General features: G+C 48.1%; 1 protein-coding gene across 4 annotated transcripts in view; it reads right to left on the reverse strand.

Annotated features, from left to right (window-relative positions):
- Positions 1-19,774, reverse strand: part of gse1 (Gse1 coiled-coil protein) — a 242,077-nt gene that overhangs the window by 25,165 nt on the left and 197,138 nt on the right. For 3 of the 4 annotated variants that reach the window (XM_036534711.1, XM_036534713.1, XM_036534710.1), the window contains one exon: positions 7,798-8,013. In XM_036534711.1, the coding sequence (XP_036390604.1) occupies positions 7,798-8,013 (216 nt within the window). Of the gene's footprint in view, positions 1-7,797; positions 8,014-9,521; positions 9,686-19,774 lie in introns of those variants that run through there. The other variant, XM_036534712.1, reaches the window with a different exon arrangement.

The following is a 19,774-nucleotide window of genomic DNA, read 5'->3' on the forward strand; positions in this document are numbered from 1 at the left end:
ATGAAAGCTATTGGTGTTGGAGAAAGAGGGGAACCACAGGTCGCTACGGAGCAGACCTGCTAAAAAGATTCATTAGAGCTCACAGAGCCTTTGTCAGGGCTAAATTAAAAACTAAAATCCATAAATACAGCCCTGGCGATACCGGAGGGGATTCACCTCCTGGACGGTGCGAGAAGCACAACTCGCTCCACACAAATGGCTGGCGTTGTCTCATAAATAACTCAGATAAACATCTTCACATGACCCCATCACTTCCCACCCTGTCCACCCCCACAAACCCGCCGGTAAATCAATCCACTCTGTCTGCGCTTTATCTCCCTCAGCCACCCCCCCATGCCCCCCCCCCAAACACACACACACACACACACACACACACCCCACTGTGATAGCTCCAGCAGGAGGGGCCTCTCCTGTCTGAGTTTGGGGGCATTCCCCAGATGGGAAGATGGGAACACATCCCTTGACCTTAAGCCCATCCCCCCCCCCCCCCCCCCATCCCCTCACCCCCTGAGGCAGGCTGTGTTCAACGTTCAGTGTGTGCAGTCACACTGCTCAGCACTTCGGCCCACCTGCCCTACAGAGGGATCCGGAAGGGAAAAAAAAACAGCACTGACAACAAAAACAGCCCTCAAAAAAAGGGTGTGGTGGAACTAAAGCCCCAGGGTGGGGGTTAGGGCCAGACCGCAGAGCTTAGGGGGCCCGCAGCTGAATGGCAGGGGAACGGTTAATAACCAGCACCATGAGCAGCTGCAAGGAGGCTGTCAACAGGCATCACTCGCGACAGGGAGACACCCTCTATCTCTCTCCCTCTCTCTCTCTCCATCTACTTCCTCCTGCTCCGTCTGTGCTGCCAGCACTGCTCGGAGGAAGGGGAGGGAGGGGGAGAGTGAAAAGCCAGTTAGGAGCTGCCTGCGAGTGGGAGTGAAGCGGGGCACACTGAATAATTCAAGAGAAGTAGGAACACAGTCAGGTGAGAAACAGGAGCCTTCTCATCTCCACTTAGGCTTTTTTTCATACCATGCTGCTGCTGTTCAGAATTCATCAAGCAGCCCCTGCACCCAAGCCCCCCGCCCCCCCAAACCATCCAAGCCCCTGGGCTGCTCATCGTCTCCAACCCCCTTCCTCCTTATCAACCCCCACCCCCTCTGCTAAGATCTGTCAGGCATGCATTCATTTCTTTAAAAATTCATTTACAACAGTTACAGCAACTAAAGGCACTGGGAATAGCCTGGGAAAGTTCTGCAAGGGAGCTGGGCGAAGAATGGCTTTCAGAGTACTCTGCCTGAGGACGGGTGGGGAGAGATGTCCATGTTCCACAGTCACTTTTCATTTTTCCCCTTTCCCTTTGTACAACATCCTCCCATCCTTCCAGTCCGCCAGCACCCACCCCCTCCTCACCATTCTCCCCTCTCTGTGCTGGAAGTAACTGGGGCACAATTGCACAGGCAGATGGACTCTAAATAATATGCGAGCCATCTGATTTTGGCAAACTGGTGTCATTTTGTGATATGCAAATACTATTTAAATCTATTCAGTGTGGTCTGGCCACAGGAAGAGGTTTCACAAGCTGCACTGAATAGAGGGGGGGTGTATGTGTGTGGGTGTGTGTGTGTGTATACACACATACACTCTGTGTGTGGGCGTAATATATTTATCAGTGTGTACATCTGGATGGCCTCTCTATCGTGTGTGCGGCCATGCACCCATGACTGCAGGTTCGTTAACAGCACCTAATGAGACGCCATCTTTCCGTATGACGTCCCGGTTTGAAGAATACATGGCATCACATCTTTGAAATGTCTGCGGGCCACATGTCCCCTGTGTGACAGCCCAGACTGGTTCTACTCCTGGTTCTGCTGTGGGATGGGGGGTGAGGTCTGCATGATTAATGTGCAGTGCTGTTCTCCATGGGTTGTGCTGTTCGCCGCGCCTCTCACACACTTCCTCCGCGCATGGTCACCCCCGTAATTTAAGATGGACCGCCCATGACAGCGGCGCGCACGCAAACGGCGGTGGCAGCCGGTGGCAGGCTGCCCCTGCCCCCCCTGGCCTGCATCAGAACAACATCAGCACTTAATTAAACAGCCCATTTCACACCTGGTGTGCATAGCGGCGCTCCGACAATCCTCCTTCCATATGCTGCCTCTGGCCACGCACCGGCAGCACAGCACAAAGCCTGTCTAATCTGCAGCATGCAGAGGGGGAGGGGGAGAGAGACACAGGAAGTAGGCAAACCCACTGTGTGTGTGTGTGTGTGTGTGTGTGTGTGTGTGTGTGTGTGAGAGAGAGAGAGAGAGAGAGAGAGAGACTTCAAGTGTGCTGTGGACACCTCTTTGTGTGCAAGGGCACATCTTTGTGTGACAGTGCATGTCTGCACATGAGTGTCTTGTGTGTGTGTGTGTCTTGTGTGTGTGACTGTGCAGAGGGCCTGTGACTTTAAGGACAGAGGGCTGGCTGCAGGGTAGACAGCCAAGCACTTTGGGGCCAGAGCTACAGCCTGCACACAAGCAACAGATGGAAGGTTCAGAGCCACTTGCCCCTTTAAGTCAAGTCCTCTTAGGGCACACAAAACAAGCTTCCCTCTGGGCCAGAGGCCGCTTTTAAAGTGCTTTGCTGAGGTGACCTTTGGAAGCAAAGAGACATCCCTGCATCTCGCCTTCTCTCTTCAGTGGACAGACACAGTGCTGCTACAAACCATTTGTTCAAGCTGTTATCTAGGGGGGATGCGGATGAGCAGTTTTAAATATTTGGTCCTCATGGATCTGCCTAATTAATTAGATACCAACATGCAGCTCAGCATTCAAAATAACAGGGTGGGAGGACTGTAGCAACCATTCAAAGAGACTACACCAGACTGCTACTGCTATGCACCACAAGGACTGAGGAACGTTGAAAATCTAAATTCTCCTCTGTTCATAACAGAATGTTGCATGTGTCTCATGCTGTTCATCTGCACTCATCTGATCAAAAATTTTGTTAATGGTTTACCTTCCTGAAACCGTTGAGCAACGGGTGATTAGTCTGAATGAAACCTGACTGCAGAGTTTCTGATGAGTCCACACGCTGTATTTGCAGAGGGCAGGCAGGGAAGGAGCAGAGAGTGGATAAGGAACACCTCTGGCACAATGCTGCACGGTGTTGAGACAAACCTGAGGCCATGCGGACGTGAGAACGGGCAAGTTTCCTACATCCCACAGTGACAACACAAGAGTGGAGGCAGAAAAAAAAAAACAGCGTGTGCTAAAAGCGGATGCCTGCAGCAAGGCACCAGGGAGAATCACAGTGCTGACTCAACTCGGGCTGTTGATTCGCACTGTTCCCCTTGGTGCCTCAATTCCAGCACCAGAAAAGATGAGGTGGCTGTGGCCTGGTGCCCCCACACGCCACCCAGTGCTGTTCAGAGCTGCCACCGGTGACCACACCGTCCCTCTCCACACATCTGTCTGCAGCCTGCCTACCACTCTCTCTGGGTGACTGCGAGAAGGATGACTCACCCTGCCGTCTCCACATGGCGGGCTACATGAGGGTCAAAAAGCTATTCAAAAACGAGAAAGGGAGACAGTCTTTTTAAAAGTGTCTTAATCATACCATGTCTACCTCCACAGCCGGCATTTACTCACCACCCACTGGCAGTAAAAAGGCCCTTGCTCTTTAAAAATAGCAAACAGACAATACTTCACATGCTGCCCACATACGTTCTGCGGAAGCTCCACAAAAGAGTGCTTTTTAAAGTGCATGTTCTGGCCGAGGTCCCTGTGCAATGCATTTAGTGCCTGATAACTCTCTGCTTGAGATATTGATAGCTCTGACACAAGGCCCCAGTGGACACAGCAGTACCCTGGTGACAAGGGCAGAAGCCCTCTGCGTGACACTTTTGCTGAAACAGGTGACAGGAGGGGTTCTCTCAGCTCGGTCCAGAATTTCTTTTTTCAATTCCAAATTCGTTCCCTACAGGATTAATGAAAGTGGGGTTGAAGGTGTCCTGCTAGACCCTCAACACAAACACAGAGGAAATCTTAAGAGGGTCCCAACATGGTTACCACAAGCAACTCTGAGGCTGGATTCATTTGACAAAAAAAAAAGCACCACCATGTTTATCTTAGCTGTAACACAGAGAGATAGGGAGGAATTTCTGGCTCTGTGCACTCCTCTCTGAGTAATAAATCAAAGATGGGAGGCACAGTGGGTCCCCTGAGCCAGCCTGGGGGAGCGTGGCTGCCATGGAGAAGAGAGGAAGGGCACCTCTGAGAGACATGGTGCCTGATTAAGAGCGTTGGTTCAGAGGTGGCTGGCTGGGTTTGGGGCAGTCGCAGACTGGTGCTCAGCAGGGCCTCCCCGAGGAGAGAGAGAGAGAGAGCGACAGGGCAAACGGAGCCATCACAGCACCCCCTGAGCTTGTGAAATCCGCCCCCCTCCGGGGCCTGCTGGTCCCATCGGCTCTGTGCACCCTGATGTGCGTCGCAATAACACAAGAACCCTACTGGCTCTACTTCCAAAAGCCTGTTTGCTCACACACACACACACACACACACACACACACAACAACCATCCAGAACCGACTCATGCATTTCTCAATGAATGTTGTCTTATTTCCAGGAAAAAAATTCAGAAATATGATTTTTAAACAAATATGTTTTCAAATACAAAGAGAAGGAATGTGTCTTGAATAGATTTGTAGAAACAAGTTTCTACTCTTTGAATCTTTGAATGCTATATTATTCTTTAGTAGTACAATTCTTACAGTCACACTGTACTTTCAAGGTGATCTTCTAGGGGAAAAGTGCTAGTGATCCTTGTGAAATGTTTGATTAGATACAGCCAAAAAGTTTCTTGCACTATGAGTTAAAAGAAGTTCACACTAGGAAACTGGCCATATGTTAAGATCTGAAATGTTTTATACGTGTCAAGTACTTACATGCACTATTAGACATTCCAAACTGCTTCCTGCAAGCCTGGAACGCAACCCACCTCCACTGGATTACGCAATCCGGCTCTACTACTAGCCAGAAGTTACCATTAGATTGAATTGAAAATTATGAAATGCGGCCAGGTGTATCATGTTGTGCTTTGTGCATGGTGATGATTTGATTATTTAGGAACTGAGTGAAAAGCAGGCATTACTCTGATAGTAAGGCCAGCTTGCATCATCTAGAGGAGAAAGGGATGCTCAGACTCAAGTGTGCACACATGTACCACACACTTGTGACGGGAGTTCTCCTTCACAGGATTTCCAAGCACATGTAGGGCCTGCAGTGCTCAAACACACCCAAGCAGTAAGTGCCTAATGCAAAAAAGGAGCACCATATTCACGAGGTTACCCCCACTGTTCCACACACAGTCAAGCAGAAACTCAGTGCTGCTTACAGGACTGCGGAATAAAACGGCCGGGAAGAAAATCACTCATGCTTTCATGTGTAAGCATGGAGCATTGTCCGACTGCCTGTGGATTTTCACCCCCCACTGCCCAGCAGAACCACTGGTCCGCTCAGTGGCTCCATCCCACTGTACAACACAGTTCACGCTACCTCTGCCATTTAAATCAGAGGAACTGCCATTTTAAACAAAGTTTTGAAATGATAGAATATTAAAAAAAAGCCATTGACAGCCACATAAAGGCTTATTCCTTCACACATCTGTCCCTAAGAACAGCAATATCCTCCCGCTTTTTTTTTTTTGCATGTTACCATTTTTTGCCAGAATTAGGACTGATGAGGAGGTTGAAAGAAAAAGTTCTGTGTTTGGGTGCTTATTTTACGAAATGTTAGCTGATTACTTCATTCAATTGTTATCATACATGAATTTAGTTTGAAACCATTTCCTGCCCACAGGAAGAAAGAATCCAATCAGTAAAGTCATACAGACATCAAGATCTTCCACAAAGCAGCTCTGATTGGCTAAAAGACATTGCATTTCATCATCATTTCTCAAGGCTGCTTCTTTACTATCCTTTCTCACTTATAGTCATGTATTTCAAGGTATCCTATTTTATTACTCTCAAATTTAATGCTTCATGATGCTTTCTACTTTAAAATGATGACCAAACTCTCACAAGTCTCACAAGTATTGCTACCTTAGATCCAAAGATAAATTATGAAAATACTATAAACGTTATGCAACTAATCTTTATTTGCCCCACTGTACAGCAAATCTGGGGTGGTGCACAATGAAACTCCAGACATACAGCTGCCAGCTCCCAGAGGCCTTTGAATCATGTGTTTGTGGGGTTAATATGTGAGTGGGTGGAATTTGTTTGGGTTATGCACAAGATTAATTTGACCCATTTGAACTTGCGTATTCAAACGTTTCTCTTTGGCAGCATCACTACTGCCTGAACAAGAGAGTTGCATCTTTGTGGAGTTCCCCTTGTGCTGAGTTTCAGTAACACTCCTGTTCAGGAGGGTGATGTCAGCCTGTGTGGGACTGACAATGGTGGGCCCCGTTATATCCAAAATAGAAGCGCTTCCATTGAGTGTGGAAGTTTGTCTTCAATGCATGAAGCCCACAGCTGACAATCTCCGTGACATTAAAAAATGCATACAGTAGCTCAATGTGGTACATACCACCACAAGTTGACAGAAAGACTAGGGCCGAAACTATTAAAGAAAAGAAAACCTTTGCTATATTTATGCTGCATACAAGAGAACTGCATGCAGGAGCATCACATTTAAATGGGGGCATAAACAGTTCATACTATGATTCACTCTAGAGGTAATTCAACTTTGGAAACTACACCTTAAACCTTAAAAAGTCTTCATGACTACTGCAGTTACAAATATTAGAGAGCTATTTTTTTCCACTGATGTGCTCCTGGGAAGCAATATGTACTGAAATAGAGGACTGCAAAATCAGGATGGATATGGATATACAACAAAGATAACACACATACAAGCATTTAGTAGTGTTGAGGCAAGCTGTTGATTGTAATTACACTGATTAGCTAGGCAGTGTGAGGAGGCATGCGACAGAACAGCAGATACATATAGTGCTATATAATGTTTCAGAGTAGTGAGCTAGTGAGCAGAAGGAGGTGGTGCTGGCCTTAAGACAATACAGACAAGGGATGTTGGAAAAGGAGATACAAGATGCACACAATACCTTGGAAAAATTCTAAGGGATGTATAGGTAGGAAGGCACACTAAAAAAGTACAGGTCTAACATTTGCAACTGTAATGACCATTCCTTCAAGCACTTTCATACAGACAGGCTGCTTGGGAATGATCCATAATTGGGTCACTCTCATTCTAGACCATCAGACTGCCAGGAATTGTTTGCCTTCGCAACTATGAACTGAATGGAACAATTGCTACAACTAACCGATTATATCACAACAATGAGTACCGCGTTCATCTGAAAACTCTGGTGCGGTATAAAATAACATGCAAACCAAGAATGAATTCTTAAGTCTACATTCAATGGGAATTCACTCATTCTCGGCACTCCTCTCAAACAAGTCATACTTTCCCCTCAGAGTCTGGAATTAAGAGTTCCCATTTGAAAATCTGCACCCCAGGGTTTCTAAAAATCATGAGACCCTGTATCATCACGGCTTGTTTCCGTGCAAGTTACACAATTAGTCCTCTGTGTGCCTCCTGTTTACTAGCAGCAGGGAACCAAAACAGTGGGGATGGTATAAGAGTGCAATTAATAAGTTCAACAAAAAAAATAACTGACACAGTCCAAGAGCTTAATGTGAATGTGTGACACAGGGGTCAGTGTTGGGGGCAGGGCGGACAGCAAGCCCTGGGTCAGTTTCATGGGTGGGGGCGGGGGCAAGGCAGGGGCGAGGGTAGGGCTTACCTCTGGGTTCCTCAGCCTGTTTGGCGAGCTTGCGCAGAGCAGCAGCAAAGCCTGAGTGGGCAGACTGGACGGCCAGGCTGCTATTGGCGGCCGGGCTGCCATTGGGCACGATGGAGCCATTGAGGGGCGAAGGGGTGAGGGGGCTGACCGTGGCGGTGGTCCGACCGGCCGTGGAGATCATGCCTAGGGAAGGTGACTTTGGCTCATGGCTCATGCCTGCAGAGATTAAAGAGAGAGAAGGTGACTTAGTTTGGAGAGTGGTGCCGGGAGAGTTTTTGCTGTCATTTTCTCTGTCCCTGGAGCAGACACTCAGCCTGTGATGAGTCAGATGCTGTAGCGTAGAGGCACGTATTAAGAAGCAGTGATTGGACTTCTTCACAGCAGCCAGCATCTGCATTTCCCCAGCCCTGATCAAATGCAAGCAGAGACGCTCTGTGCCTGAGTGTGACAGCTGGGGGGAGGCTGCCACCACGAGGTCAAGTGTCCGGCCCAAGGTCAGGCCACACAGCTCTGACAGGGCCAGGACCTGACTCAACCCCCTCCTGCTCTTTGTTCCACTTTCCACAGCGCAGCGCCACACAGCAGAAACATTGACATAGCCTGACCTGCCTTTTCAAAGCTCCTCCTCTTCATCATGATCCTCATCATTCTCACCATCTTCACCATCAGCTGACTTACATATCGGACTCTATCACGTGAATTTAAAAAAATGTTTCGCTGACAGCAGTCATGCCTAATATCTTTTTGGTGCCGATTTTACTCTTGTGCAAGCCGTGGCTCTTTTTCCACTGCTGAAGATTCACATCAGCAGCTTGCGAGTTGGAACTACTTTGTGGACATTTTTATTTCAGGAGAGATTTACGAGCCCTGGGGCCTGTAGCAGGCCCTGTGTGGCTCTGCGTCTTGGACAGTGAAAGGGGAAACCGTGTTAACAGCCAGAGTGGAATCCCTCACAGAGACAGGCATGCTCTGCAGCCACCAGAGAGGGACACATGATAATTAATTGAGCAGCGCAATTAAAGACCGGGTTCCAAAAATGTCACAGGGTTACAACACTGTTACAGGAAGCATCTAAAAAGAGAGTCCCTACTGCTGGTGACTGCAGATTGATTTCTTTCAATATCAAGCCAACTGTCACACAGACCTAGCTCGTATATATACAAATAATATAAAAAGTTAAAACACTGCTGTTAAATGCCGGATCTTGGTTTTGAAATGGATATAATTCTGAGGTTCATCTCTATGTTCAGCAAAGCAGAAAAGTGCATACTGCATTGAAAACACTGTTGAATTCAAGTACCACTGACATCGCAAAGATAACCTCTAGTTCACCCACTGCACTCTGGCTGAACCACTGAAAGCAATTAATAATGAAATTAACAATGCCCCTCCTCTAAATGAGAGCTGACCTCATTGGAACTCTGAACAATTACTCCACGAGAAATATTTCAACATTTCAGAGGTTTTACCTAATGAATTTCTTGTAAAACAAGAATGAGACTACAAAGTTTTTAACAGTCCCATATGAACAATCTATAACAACAGACACATACTATCCACAACTCACCCACCCACACAGACACACACACACACACACACACACACACACACACACACACAGTCGACCACCCACACAAACATAAACACAACCTGAGTGGATAGCTAGACATTTCCCGATCCTCGCTTCTTCCCCTGCTAAAAAGAGAAAATCCTCAGTTCCTTACTGTACAACAAAGGGCAAGAGCTGCCTCTGTCGCCCATCTCTGCATCTTCCGCCAAGCCCCACACTTGAAGGCAACTGAGGGAAACACCATTTTTTCTCTCTCTTTTCCCTCCTCCCCCCTTCTCTTTCTCTCTCTCTCTCACAAAGACGGTTTGAAGCTTATCTAACAAAGCAACCCAACACACACACTCTCCCTGCCTATCTGTCCCTCCCCTCCTCTCTCTCTCTCTCGCCTACTGAAAACAGACATTCTCAGCCTAGCAGCTGCTGCAATGTCACATGACCCTCCCCTCCCGCTCCACCGCCACCCCCCCCCCTTTTCCCTCTCAACCTATAATTCCTTAGCCGTTCTTAGATAACAGAGGCATGCATGCTGCTGGGCAGGAGGGCGGGCGGCCCGGATTACAGCGGGCCTCTTCCACGGAGCCCCGATCGTGACATCTGACCCACACCCCACCCCCACCCCCCCAGAGCGGAGGGAGGGAGGGGGGGAGGGGGGGATGCACGGGAAATATTACGTGCCGGCACTTTCCCCAGAGCTGTTCAGTGTGAAGAGAGAGAGAGACTGCTGGAGGCAGAGGTGGAGACCTGTTTTGGCTTGTGTTATTAAAACCTTGTCATACAAACCCTGCCCTCTCAGACACTATATAAATACACTCAAGCCCAGAGTCATACATAAGGGTGAGTAAATTAGCCTATAGTCTTCTGCCAAACCATATTAAAACCCATTTACCAAATATACCTACAGGAGAGGCAGTTTAATTGGTCCTTTTCTTTTTTCTGCTACTGTATTAGCAGGCGTGAGTGAGTCATTTCAGTCGCTTCCTTCTTACAAGACTGTGCATTCTGAAAGCAAACAATTATTGCCCGAGAAAAGCAAAACGCTGCCTATTTCATACCAATAGATATGTCACAGATGCAGCTCCTTTCTTTGAAATGGTGGCTGTAATTGTTCCTAGAATTTTCATGGACAATCTATCCTCTTCACAAAAAAATAAGTCATCACATTTACGATGCAATTCACTTTCTGTGAAAGCCACCTTTGTGAGCCGTCACGTGATTTATAATTGAGTCTGGCGTTTATATGGCTTGAAATGACCAACCAGGAAACCTGCTTTTGATGTTCTTCCATCTGCACTAGGTTGTATATTCATTAGGAGTGTAAAACATACCTTTACCAGCTCCCTCCAGTGGCTATGGAAATTATTGTTTATGAAAGCTCCACTACAGCATAATTAAGACATGTCTACCTTTTAATTCAGGCTACAGTAAATCTAGAAAAATGTAAACACCTTAAGTTCAAACAGAGAAAAGGAGAAACTATTCACAAAAGAAAGACAAACCCTGATTGTCTCAACTGTGAAACTGATGTGCTTGGAAAAAAGGCACTATAGTAGGGACAATTCATTATGAAAGGATCTTTTTGGCAATGTAAATGACAGCCTGCACTGTGTTTGAGTCTGTCTGTCTTTTATACGGATCGCTGGGCTCCCCGTTTTCCAGAGTAGGCTTACGGAGTAGAGTGAACGTGGACTGGGAACATGACTGGGACACAGGGGGACAGGGCAGATCTGGCAGAGGTCAGATTGTATCAGCTCTCTGCAGTCAGCCCTGCAGGGGTATTTGGGCAGAGGGTCTTTACAGACACCCCCAAAAACCACTGGCAGTCAGACACCACCCTGAGTCATAACTATCACCTGAGGCTTCCTGCTGACTGCCTGATTCACTGAGCTGTAGAACAGACATCAGGCTGAGGACCTCTTGAGTCTGCATTGCCAAGCTAATACTAGCTCTGAAGCTCTGAACTCAGAGCAAACCCATCTACCCCTGCACCAGAGTGGATCTAATTATAGCAAGCCCCCCCCCCCCTCACGCCCCCCCCCACCAATCTCCACTCGCTGTGGACAGGCCTCTGGAAATAACAGCGTGCAAGACGCTGTAATTACCAGCTGCCTATAATTACAGCGCCTCCCGGACTGAAATTAAGACCCTTTTTTCTCCTTTGCAGCGTAATTCAAAGTATTGGATTACTATGTGTACACTGGCATCTCGTCCCTCTCCCCTGAGTGCTTGTTGGCTGCGCTGTGTGAGGTGGTTCCCCTGCCATACCCATTTCTTGCCAGCAGATGTCACTGTTTGATGACCTGCCGCTGTTAGCTCCCACCTTTTCCCTTTATATCCTGGATGACAGGGATACAACAGCAAGCCACACTGTTCTGCCTTCCCTGCCTTCCCATCACCCATTTATTTTCCTTGCGGTGACTTACCCTCAGTGCTGACGGCTCTGACTAAAGACTACCGAGGCCCACTTAAAGACCATTTCCCTTGATGCCACCCCGGAGCTGTAATAGCTGATTAAGACAGGGCCCCCAGTCAAACCCTGGGACCTACTGGTCGTAGCGACTCTCCGTTACATTGTTGTGCTGTTGTCACAAAACCTCTTAAGGGCTTAATTGGGTCACTTGAACGCAGGGCAGCGAGAGGCAGTGTAAACACCAGCTCTGGTGGTATATCCCAGATTTAGAAACGGTGCACCCCTCCCCCTCCTAGCAACCTGCTGTGCCGTGTGAGGAGGACAAGCAAATAAACAAGCAAAAACACTGGGAAAATACGGTTGGCTTCAAAACTTCCTCACTGCAGTGGAGATAGCGTGCAATACGATGTAGAGCCGTTAATCTTTAACAGGGATGGGATTTGCCTATCAGCTTGTTAAAACAACCGGTAGAACCCTGGTTATCTTCTCTAATTCAGGGAAGGCATTCAAAGGATTATTCTAACTCACTGGGCCCCTACCAAAGCAATCAGGCCCAACTAAGCAGGCGCTTAGCTTCACACGTGTGAAATGGCGGCTCCCCGCTCCTGGTCTGAGGGCACTTCCCACCCTGGGACTCCCAGGCAGAGCATCAGTCAGGGAGAAAAACAGTCTGGGCGTCTCACCTACGGAGCGCTAACGGCAGCCGTTTTCAGAAGCAGGCTGCATGCTGCGTGTCTAGCCCAGGCATAAATCACACAGTGCGTCATGGAAAGAGCCCAGCTTGGGGAAGGGAAGAGCCAGCAGAGCAGCAAAGCCACCCCCGCCATCCGAGTAATCCTGATTAACGGGTGACTGAATGTCTGACTCAGGTCCCATGGTTCCGTCAGCCCGGCCTTAGACCCAATCCCGTGAGCTGGTCTCCCTGTGGTTTTTTTGTGCGGACAGAGAGGCCCCCAGGGACACAGAGTGTGGGTCGGACTCCGGCTCTGCTCCCAGCCACAGATGACGGTGCTGCGGCCGACCCCGTCATTCGAGGGGGAAAGAATGCCAGAGCATTGAGCCGTGGAGCAAAAACAATGTTGACTAATGGGCTTGACCGCACCACAGACAAACAGGAAACCATCATCTCCAAGGTGCTCTCATCTTGAGAACATTCTGCCCACAAACCCTGTCAGAAAACCATAGGATAAATTTCTCACTGAATGACATGGAACCTTGACAAATAGGCGATGGTCTACCCATGCACCTAGCTTCATTTCCAGACCTACAGAGGAATACACTTCAACTGATTTGTCCACACTTTTAGAAGTACCCAGAATGATTTTTACCTTCACTGCCAGCAAACACACAGATTAAATCCTTGGTCCCCTTAGGAGCTGCATGGCTCCAACGCTTCAGTCTGCCTCCACATCCATCTCATCAGGGAGGGGGATGGCTCGATGGCACAGACCAGAACCCCCGCCCTCACCCCTGGCCCAAGGGAGCAGACACATCGTGGCCTTGCACTTCCCACTGCCCTGCCATTAAACCCATATTTATTAGACTCTGCAGCAGCAGCAATTGACTGAATACTTGTCTGCATTATCAGCTCATGTAAATTCATTATACTAACAACTGGGAATAGAACCTCCTCTGCCTGTGGGGCGATGATGGATGAGTGGTCTACATTTTTATTGTACGTGCGCTCCATTTAATTGCAGGAGAGTGTGGGCTGCAGCAGGGCCCTGGCCTGCCCTCAAGGATCATTAGGACAAGAGCTGGGTGGTCAGAGTGTGGCTGGACTGAGCCGAGCAATGATCCTCTCCACACCTGCCCCGCACTCCCCTTCCTTCAGCACAGCGTGAGCCTGCACATTTCCAAAATGCGAGTGCCACGGTCAGAACGAGGACGGCGTCCCTGGCGCTTTTCTTGCACAAGCCCTAATTCCTGATCCTTTCTCCTTCCTTCAAGTGATTTATATTAAATCTCAGATTGGAATGGAATTTAACAGAGCCTGTCTAACGCAGTCTTTTGTAGATTGTTCCTCGTGATTAGAGGAATACCAGAGAACTGCCCAGAGAAGTTCTGCTTTTGTCTCTAACTTCAGCAGATTTCTGTTCAGCACAGAGGGAGGCAGGCTCTCTACCCAGCATTGCAGTAGGGCATGGGATCATTATGTTGTTAAATAATGGTTTAGGTGGCGTTTAGTGGGAGCAGGGTGGTGTTATAGGTGATGAGTCTGGTAACGTAGAATGGCAGTAGGATGGTGTGATAGGTGATGATTCATGAAGTACTGAGTTACAGCAGATTGGTGTTATAGGCTGGGATTCATGAAATATAAAATGGGAGTAGGATGGTGTTTTAGGTGATGGTTTATGACCTGCAGTGTTGGAGCAGGATGGCGTTATAGGTGATGTTACAGGTAGAGTGGGAGTAGACCTGAGGTATAGGTGATGGTTTAGGTACTGTAGAGTGGGATTAGGATGGTGTAAGTAGATGGATAGTCTCCCCACCTGCAGACTCTCCATCATTAAACCCCAGACAGCCGTTTCTAGCTCCATTATTACACTATGGCAGGCTGCGAGGAAATCGATTCAGGAGACAGCATGATACGGGCATCAGCCTCCCCCTGACCCTGTTTTTGAGAGCAATTTTACTCCCGTAAAAGGCGGACATTTCCTCCTTCCTCCGTCTTGCCGTGAGAGCCATCATTTAGGCTGCTGGTCCTGAACTCCCGCTCTCTGGCGCTGCACGGAGATCAGGGGAAAAACAGCCACCTCCGCAGATTCTTGTGCTTTCTAACAGCGGGAGACCGCTGCTGCAGGCCCTGTTGTTTGTGCCTTATTATAAATGACCCGGGCGTTCCATCTGCTGGTTTTAGGGGCTTGCGCTCTACCTGCCTGGCTCCACACAAAAGGGAAATGATGAGAGGTCTATTCTTGAGAGAGCTCGACGCATTTAATAAAAAACACTTCAAGTGGAGAAAATTGTTGCTGTTCAGGCTCTCCCCACGTTTCCTCCTGAGGCGAAGCCCTTTCTTTTAATTACACACACATTTCCTGCTCTTTGTTAGATTTCCATTTTTTTTAATCATGTGGAGCATTTTTTTTTTCTAGAGAAAACTAACAGTGGTTTTATTTTTAAAAAACCCACAGATGTAACAAATAGCTGGGTCCATTAGATATCCTACCCATTAACAAATAGATTACACTGAAGGAGGGACACAAACAGGAGTGACTGCCTTGCACTGGCTCCCACTAATGCCCCATCAGAGAGCCATGCCCCCACTCTGTGCTGCTGTTTCCAGCTGGACCTGCTACTTCCTGCCCAGCTTAGTGCTCCTGCTGCAAGGGACACGGCTGTGTCACCCCCGGGGCAGGCAGAGCCCCTGGCCAGCTGTTCCGGCGATAATACAAAAGCGTCAGTGGTGGAGATGTGTAACCTGCCGGTGGGGCCACTCTACCCGGCGTGTGCACCTGCTCTGGACCTGCAGGATCCATCTGCAGCCCCCGGCCCAGCCTGCTGCTGCTGAGCTTATCAGTGCTGCTGCACCTGCACGCCTCATTAGTAAGCCTGTACTCCACTCTGCAGCCAGCCGCCAGCCTCCCTCCCTCTCCCACACACGCGCACACACACACACACACACACACACACACACACACAATTGCACTCACACATGTACACATGAACATGCACACAAACATGCACGCATGCACACACACATACAGACACACACACACTCTAGACACACACTCAATACAAAGCACTGCAGAAACATGCATACACATATAGAATACAACATGCCCACTCTCCCATATGTTGTTATACCTGAAGGTAACACTCCAGTCTTTGTGTCAGCATGTGATGTAGTTGGGGTTGTGTCCATGAAACCCTCCATTGACAACGTAAAGGTGTGCGTGTGCAAAACATTTTACTGCATACTTAACCTCCTGCAATAAAATGTCTGGAAATTGAGACATGAGGTATAGCATTGACAGCATTTTCATGTACCGCCAAACAGGAGGGTAAAATCTCTTTATATCTAACCTCGGAGAAATAAATGGCATCCGCAAACACCAAGACCAGTAAAGTGAAGCCACAGGCCATCTGAACACATTTACTGGCTGATTTTATTGGCCTTTTCAGACAAGAGAGCTGGGCTCCTTTCCACTGCACATAACGTGGAGCCTGGACTGCTTTTCTAATGAGGGTCGAGTGTTCTGGTTACTGTTCCTTTCTGTGGAGAAGGCGGCTACACAGGCTACACAGCCTCAGAGGCGGCCAATTACTAATCAATTGCAAATCTGGACAAAACACTGCCAGGGAAGGGAACGCTGCAGCGTTTCTTACCCCTTCACAGGAAATGTGCTGTGGCGTCTTTCGCCAATGGTTGCTGTTCTTCCCCCCCATCTCCCCTACCCTCGCTCTCTCTCTCTCTGCTCCCCAACACCCTGCCTGCCTGCCTTCTACATTAATGGTTCAAGAGCCATTACTAATCACAGCTCTGATGCTTCCTGCAGTCTCCTAATTACCAGTCCCCATCCCCTGGCTGTCCTTCCACTTTGTAGCTCCAGCCTGCCGCTGCCGCACGCTCTAATTACAAGCTAATAGCCTGGCTGATTTCTGAGCGCCAGCCCTGGTGAGGGAGCGGAGTGGGAGAGACAGCAGGGGGGAGAAGGTAAGAGAGAGGGGCTATTCTGGGGATAATTACGCCCCAGGGGGGAGGCTGTAATGCTCTGTGGGGCAAAACTTCTGAAGTTACCCTTAGTCAGAGGACCTCTGGCCACACCTTGCGCTCAGCTGAAAGGATAACTTGTGTCGGACTGTTTGCCCATCAATTCTGAATCAATGCTGACCTTACTGGTGGGGAGGATTCCACAATGGCAAGCTTTTCAGTAGCACTGTGCCATTTCTTTACAGTATGGGCAGAGGGAACCTTGGATACTAGAGATGAAATGGTTTTTCTCGCTGGTCTTATTTCCAGACAGCAGATGCAGCCCAGCATGAAACTGTGCCACCACAGTCTTGCTTTGGCAAAGAAAAAGAAACACCTAATGCATGTGTGGTATACTGTCGCCATTGGTCTAATCAGAACTGCACTTTCTGTGAGGACTGACATCTGGCATATTTTACACAACAGCATGCTTTTCTTTCTCCCTCCCTCTCTCTTTTTCTCTCACTTGCACCGAGACACACACACACACACACACACACACACACACACACCTTATGACATTCAGCTGACACAGCAGTGGGTCATTGCTTTTTCAGGCTCTTTATAATAAAGACATTGTCTCCAGGCTGCCTTCTTTGCTGACATTTCAGAGCTTTCTCAACCACTTTCCAACCGTCCTTGCATATATGTGTTTGCTTTATAATTTTTGCAAAAGCAATTAGTAGAAAATGGCTGTTGGGATATACTTGACAGATATTGCTACAGACAGTTCAGCTCCAACCTGCCCTTGTAGTCCCTCCTCTACTGCCCACTCCAACCTTGCCTTTGTGAGTGTGATCCACTATGGTGTATTCATCCACTCGGGTGATTATGTGGAGTGCTGTATTTTCTATGTGGCATCAAAAGGAAGATATTCAGTACAGGCAGGGACATAACTGGCCCAAAGCTTCATATTCCAGAGCTTGGGTTAGGCCCAAAGTGTGCACATACCACATGATCTAACAGTCCCAACAGCCTCTCGGTCTGAGATAGCAGACACCTTCAAAATGGACCCAGTAAAGATCAAGCCTCACCTGTCTGGAGGAGCTCCTGCAGAAGAGGAGCTATTCCTGTCATTCAGCTAACTGAGATGAGAGAGTACACATTGTCAGTGAATAATTACTCTGATCATTAGTCAGTGACATGAAACCACTCGTTTTCTCCACATTCTTTAATCTTCATAAAGCCAAAGGTTTGGAAACTGCAGAGATGTGGATTAAATCATTGAAAGAAATAAACTGACACCACGTGGGGTACTTCTCCTCCGGTGTTCAGAATTGTACCGGTCTGTTCTGTTTAGCCCTGGGTGAGAATGCGAAGCCACTGCCTGCTACCTGCATGCCTCTGCCACATGGAAAATGTCCTCATCTTACCTAGGGGTATTCTCTGCGCAGCGTCCTGTAACTTCACTGTTCCTGGAATTCTCCCTTCAGGGATAAACCCCTCTGCTCTCTGTGTATCGCAGCTCACATTGTTATCTTCTGCTCCCTCCTCTTTGCCGGTGTCTGCATGCTACATTTGTTTAAGCGCAGCTTATCGTTTCTGCGGGATTAGGAGCGCTCACGTTAAACAGCGTTCCTTTCTTTTCACGTGCACCTGGAACCTGCCTGATAGCGAGGCGGCCACTTGCCAAACCGGCGGAGCACCCCATCATTAATGCAGATTTTCGATGAACCTCAGCACCTGACAAGTGCACCAACTCGCAGCTATCTGCGCTTCTCGTTCGCCAGCTGGCTGCGTGGACGGAGGTTGGGACCGCAAGACTTCACCGGGCTGCGCTGCATGTGCTGCACAGTCAGGCTGCTGTCCCCAGCTCTCTGTGGGCCGCTCCACGCTCGCCTCGGAGGGTGCAGCGCCGAGTCCTCATTACACGTTTCTGCCACCAGCAGCTTTCTAACCTTCAGACCTCTGCTCCACGAGCGGAGGGGAAGAGGCTCCAAGCCGCATTTTGTTCTGATCTGCCAGAGGGATCGTGTTCAAAGAGTTTGGGAGCTGGCACTGGTCCTTTCCAGCGGAGCATGCGGATGAAACCGCTGCAGTGGGAATGAGCGAGAGGGCACACCAGGAATGCTGGCTGCGGGAAATGGCTGTCCTTATCTTTCAAAGCGAGGGAGCCACTCAGCGTGAGGGCAAAAACAGGCACAGAATGGACACCTATGACATGCAACACATGCTGATAAACAGACAAGTCAATGTGGTCATCATTGGAGGTGCACATCGGTAAATGACACGCATTTTGGGAACAGCTCCTCTTTTCACTCCCTTCTCCAACGAAAAAACAGGCCAGAAATGATGGACCGGTCCAACCAACTTAAGGCCAAATCTTGGTCTGTGATCGAGAGGTCATATAATTGAGAGTCATTAAGATGGTAAAAGGTTTTTATAATGGTTATGGCCTGCTTGGCCTTCTGTGAGACGTGTGCTGCGTAACAGCAATAAACGCTGAAGGTACTTTTGTGTAAAACAGGCCAAGCAGAATTAAGAGTGAATGGACTGTTTGCCCTGGGGATGTACCCAGTCCTCCATTATATGCAGCCATCGCTGGCTCATCTCAACCTGTTACATTAGGTTTGCCAATTCAATCATCCACTCACACGAGAGGCGAAGCTGGCCTGTGCACTCTTCCTCCAAGGCATGGGCCTAACTGCATTTGTTACCAAAATAAATTAGCGGCAGCCACTGGATAGTTCAGTGCAGCCTGACACAAAATGGAGGCTCTTTTCATTTGATTTTCTTTATTAATGGATTTCATCTAAACCACATATGCTTAACCTTGTTTAACAACACATGTGACATCTTCAAGCTAAAGATCATCTGCCGAGATGAAATTATCGACCTTATCGTTTTGTTCAGGGGGAAAATAATCTCAAGCAGCTGCAGAGGGACACTTTCATACAATGGACAAAACAAACAAGCAAAAGGAGGCTCTGTGCTCTGAATCTTTGGACCTCAAATGAAATGCATTTGGTGCCAATGTCTCCACAGCCTCTCCTGTCATCAAATCTTTTCTGTTATACCTATCTGGGTTAAGTGCATAACCAGCCAAAACAAAAGAAAATAACTAATTATTAAGTGTGGTGCCATAACCAAAAAAAAAACTGAAATGATACAAGGAGTAGTATCTGTGTATTAAAAGATTTAGTAAAACTGCACATGCTCAACCATTCAGATGAAGCTGAACCATTCAGATGAAGCACATAAAAACACCTCATAAGTACCCACCAGGTTTTTGCAGAAAGTACACTGCATTTAACAAAACCCTTTCTAGTCATGACCAGTCACAGCACAAGGCATCTTTAAAACAATG

This window comes from Megalops cyprinoides, chromosome 8 (genome assembly GCF_013368585.1).
Source record: "Megalops cyprinoides isolate fMegCyp1 chromosome 8, fMegCyp1.pri, whole genome shotgun sequence".
Lineage (NCBI taxonomy): Eukaryota > Metazoa > Chordata > Actinopteri > Elopiformes > Megalopidae > Megalops > Megalops cyprinoides.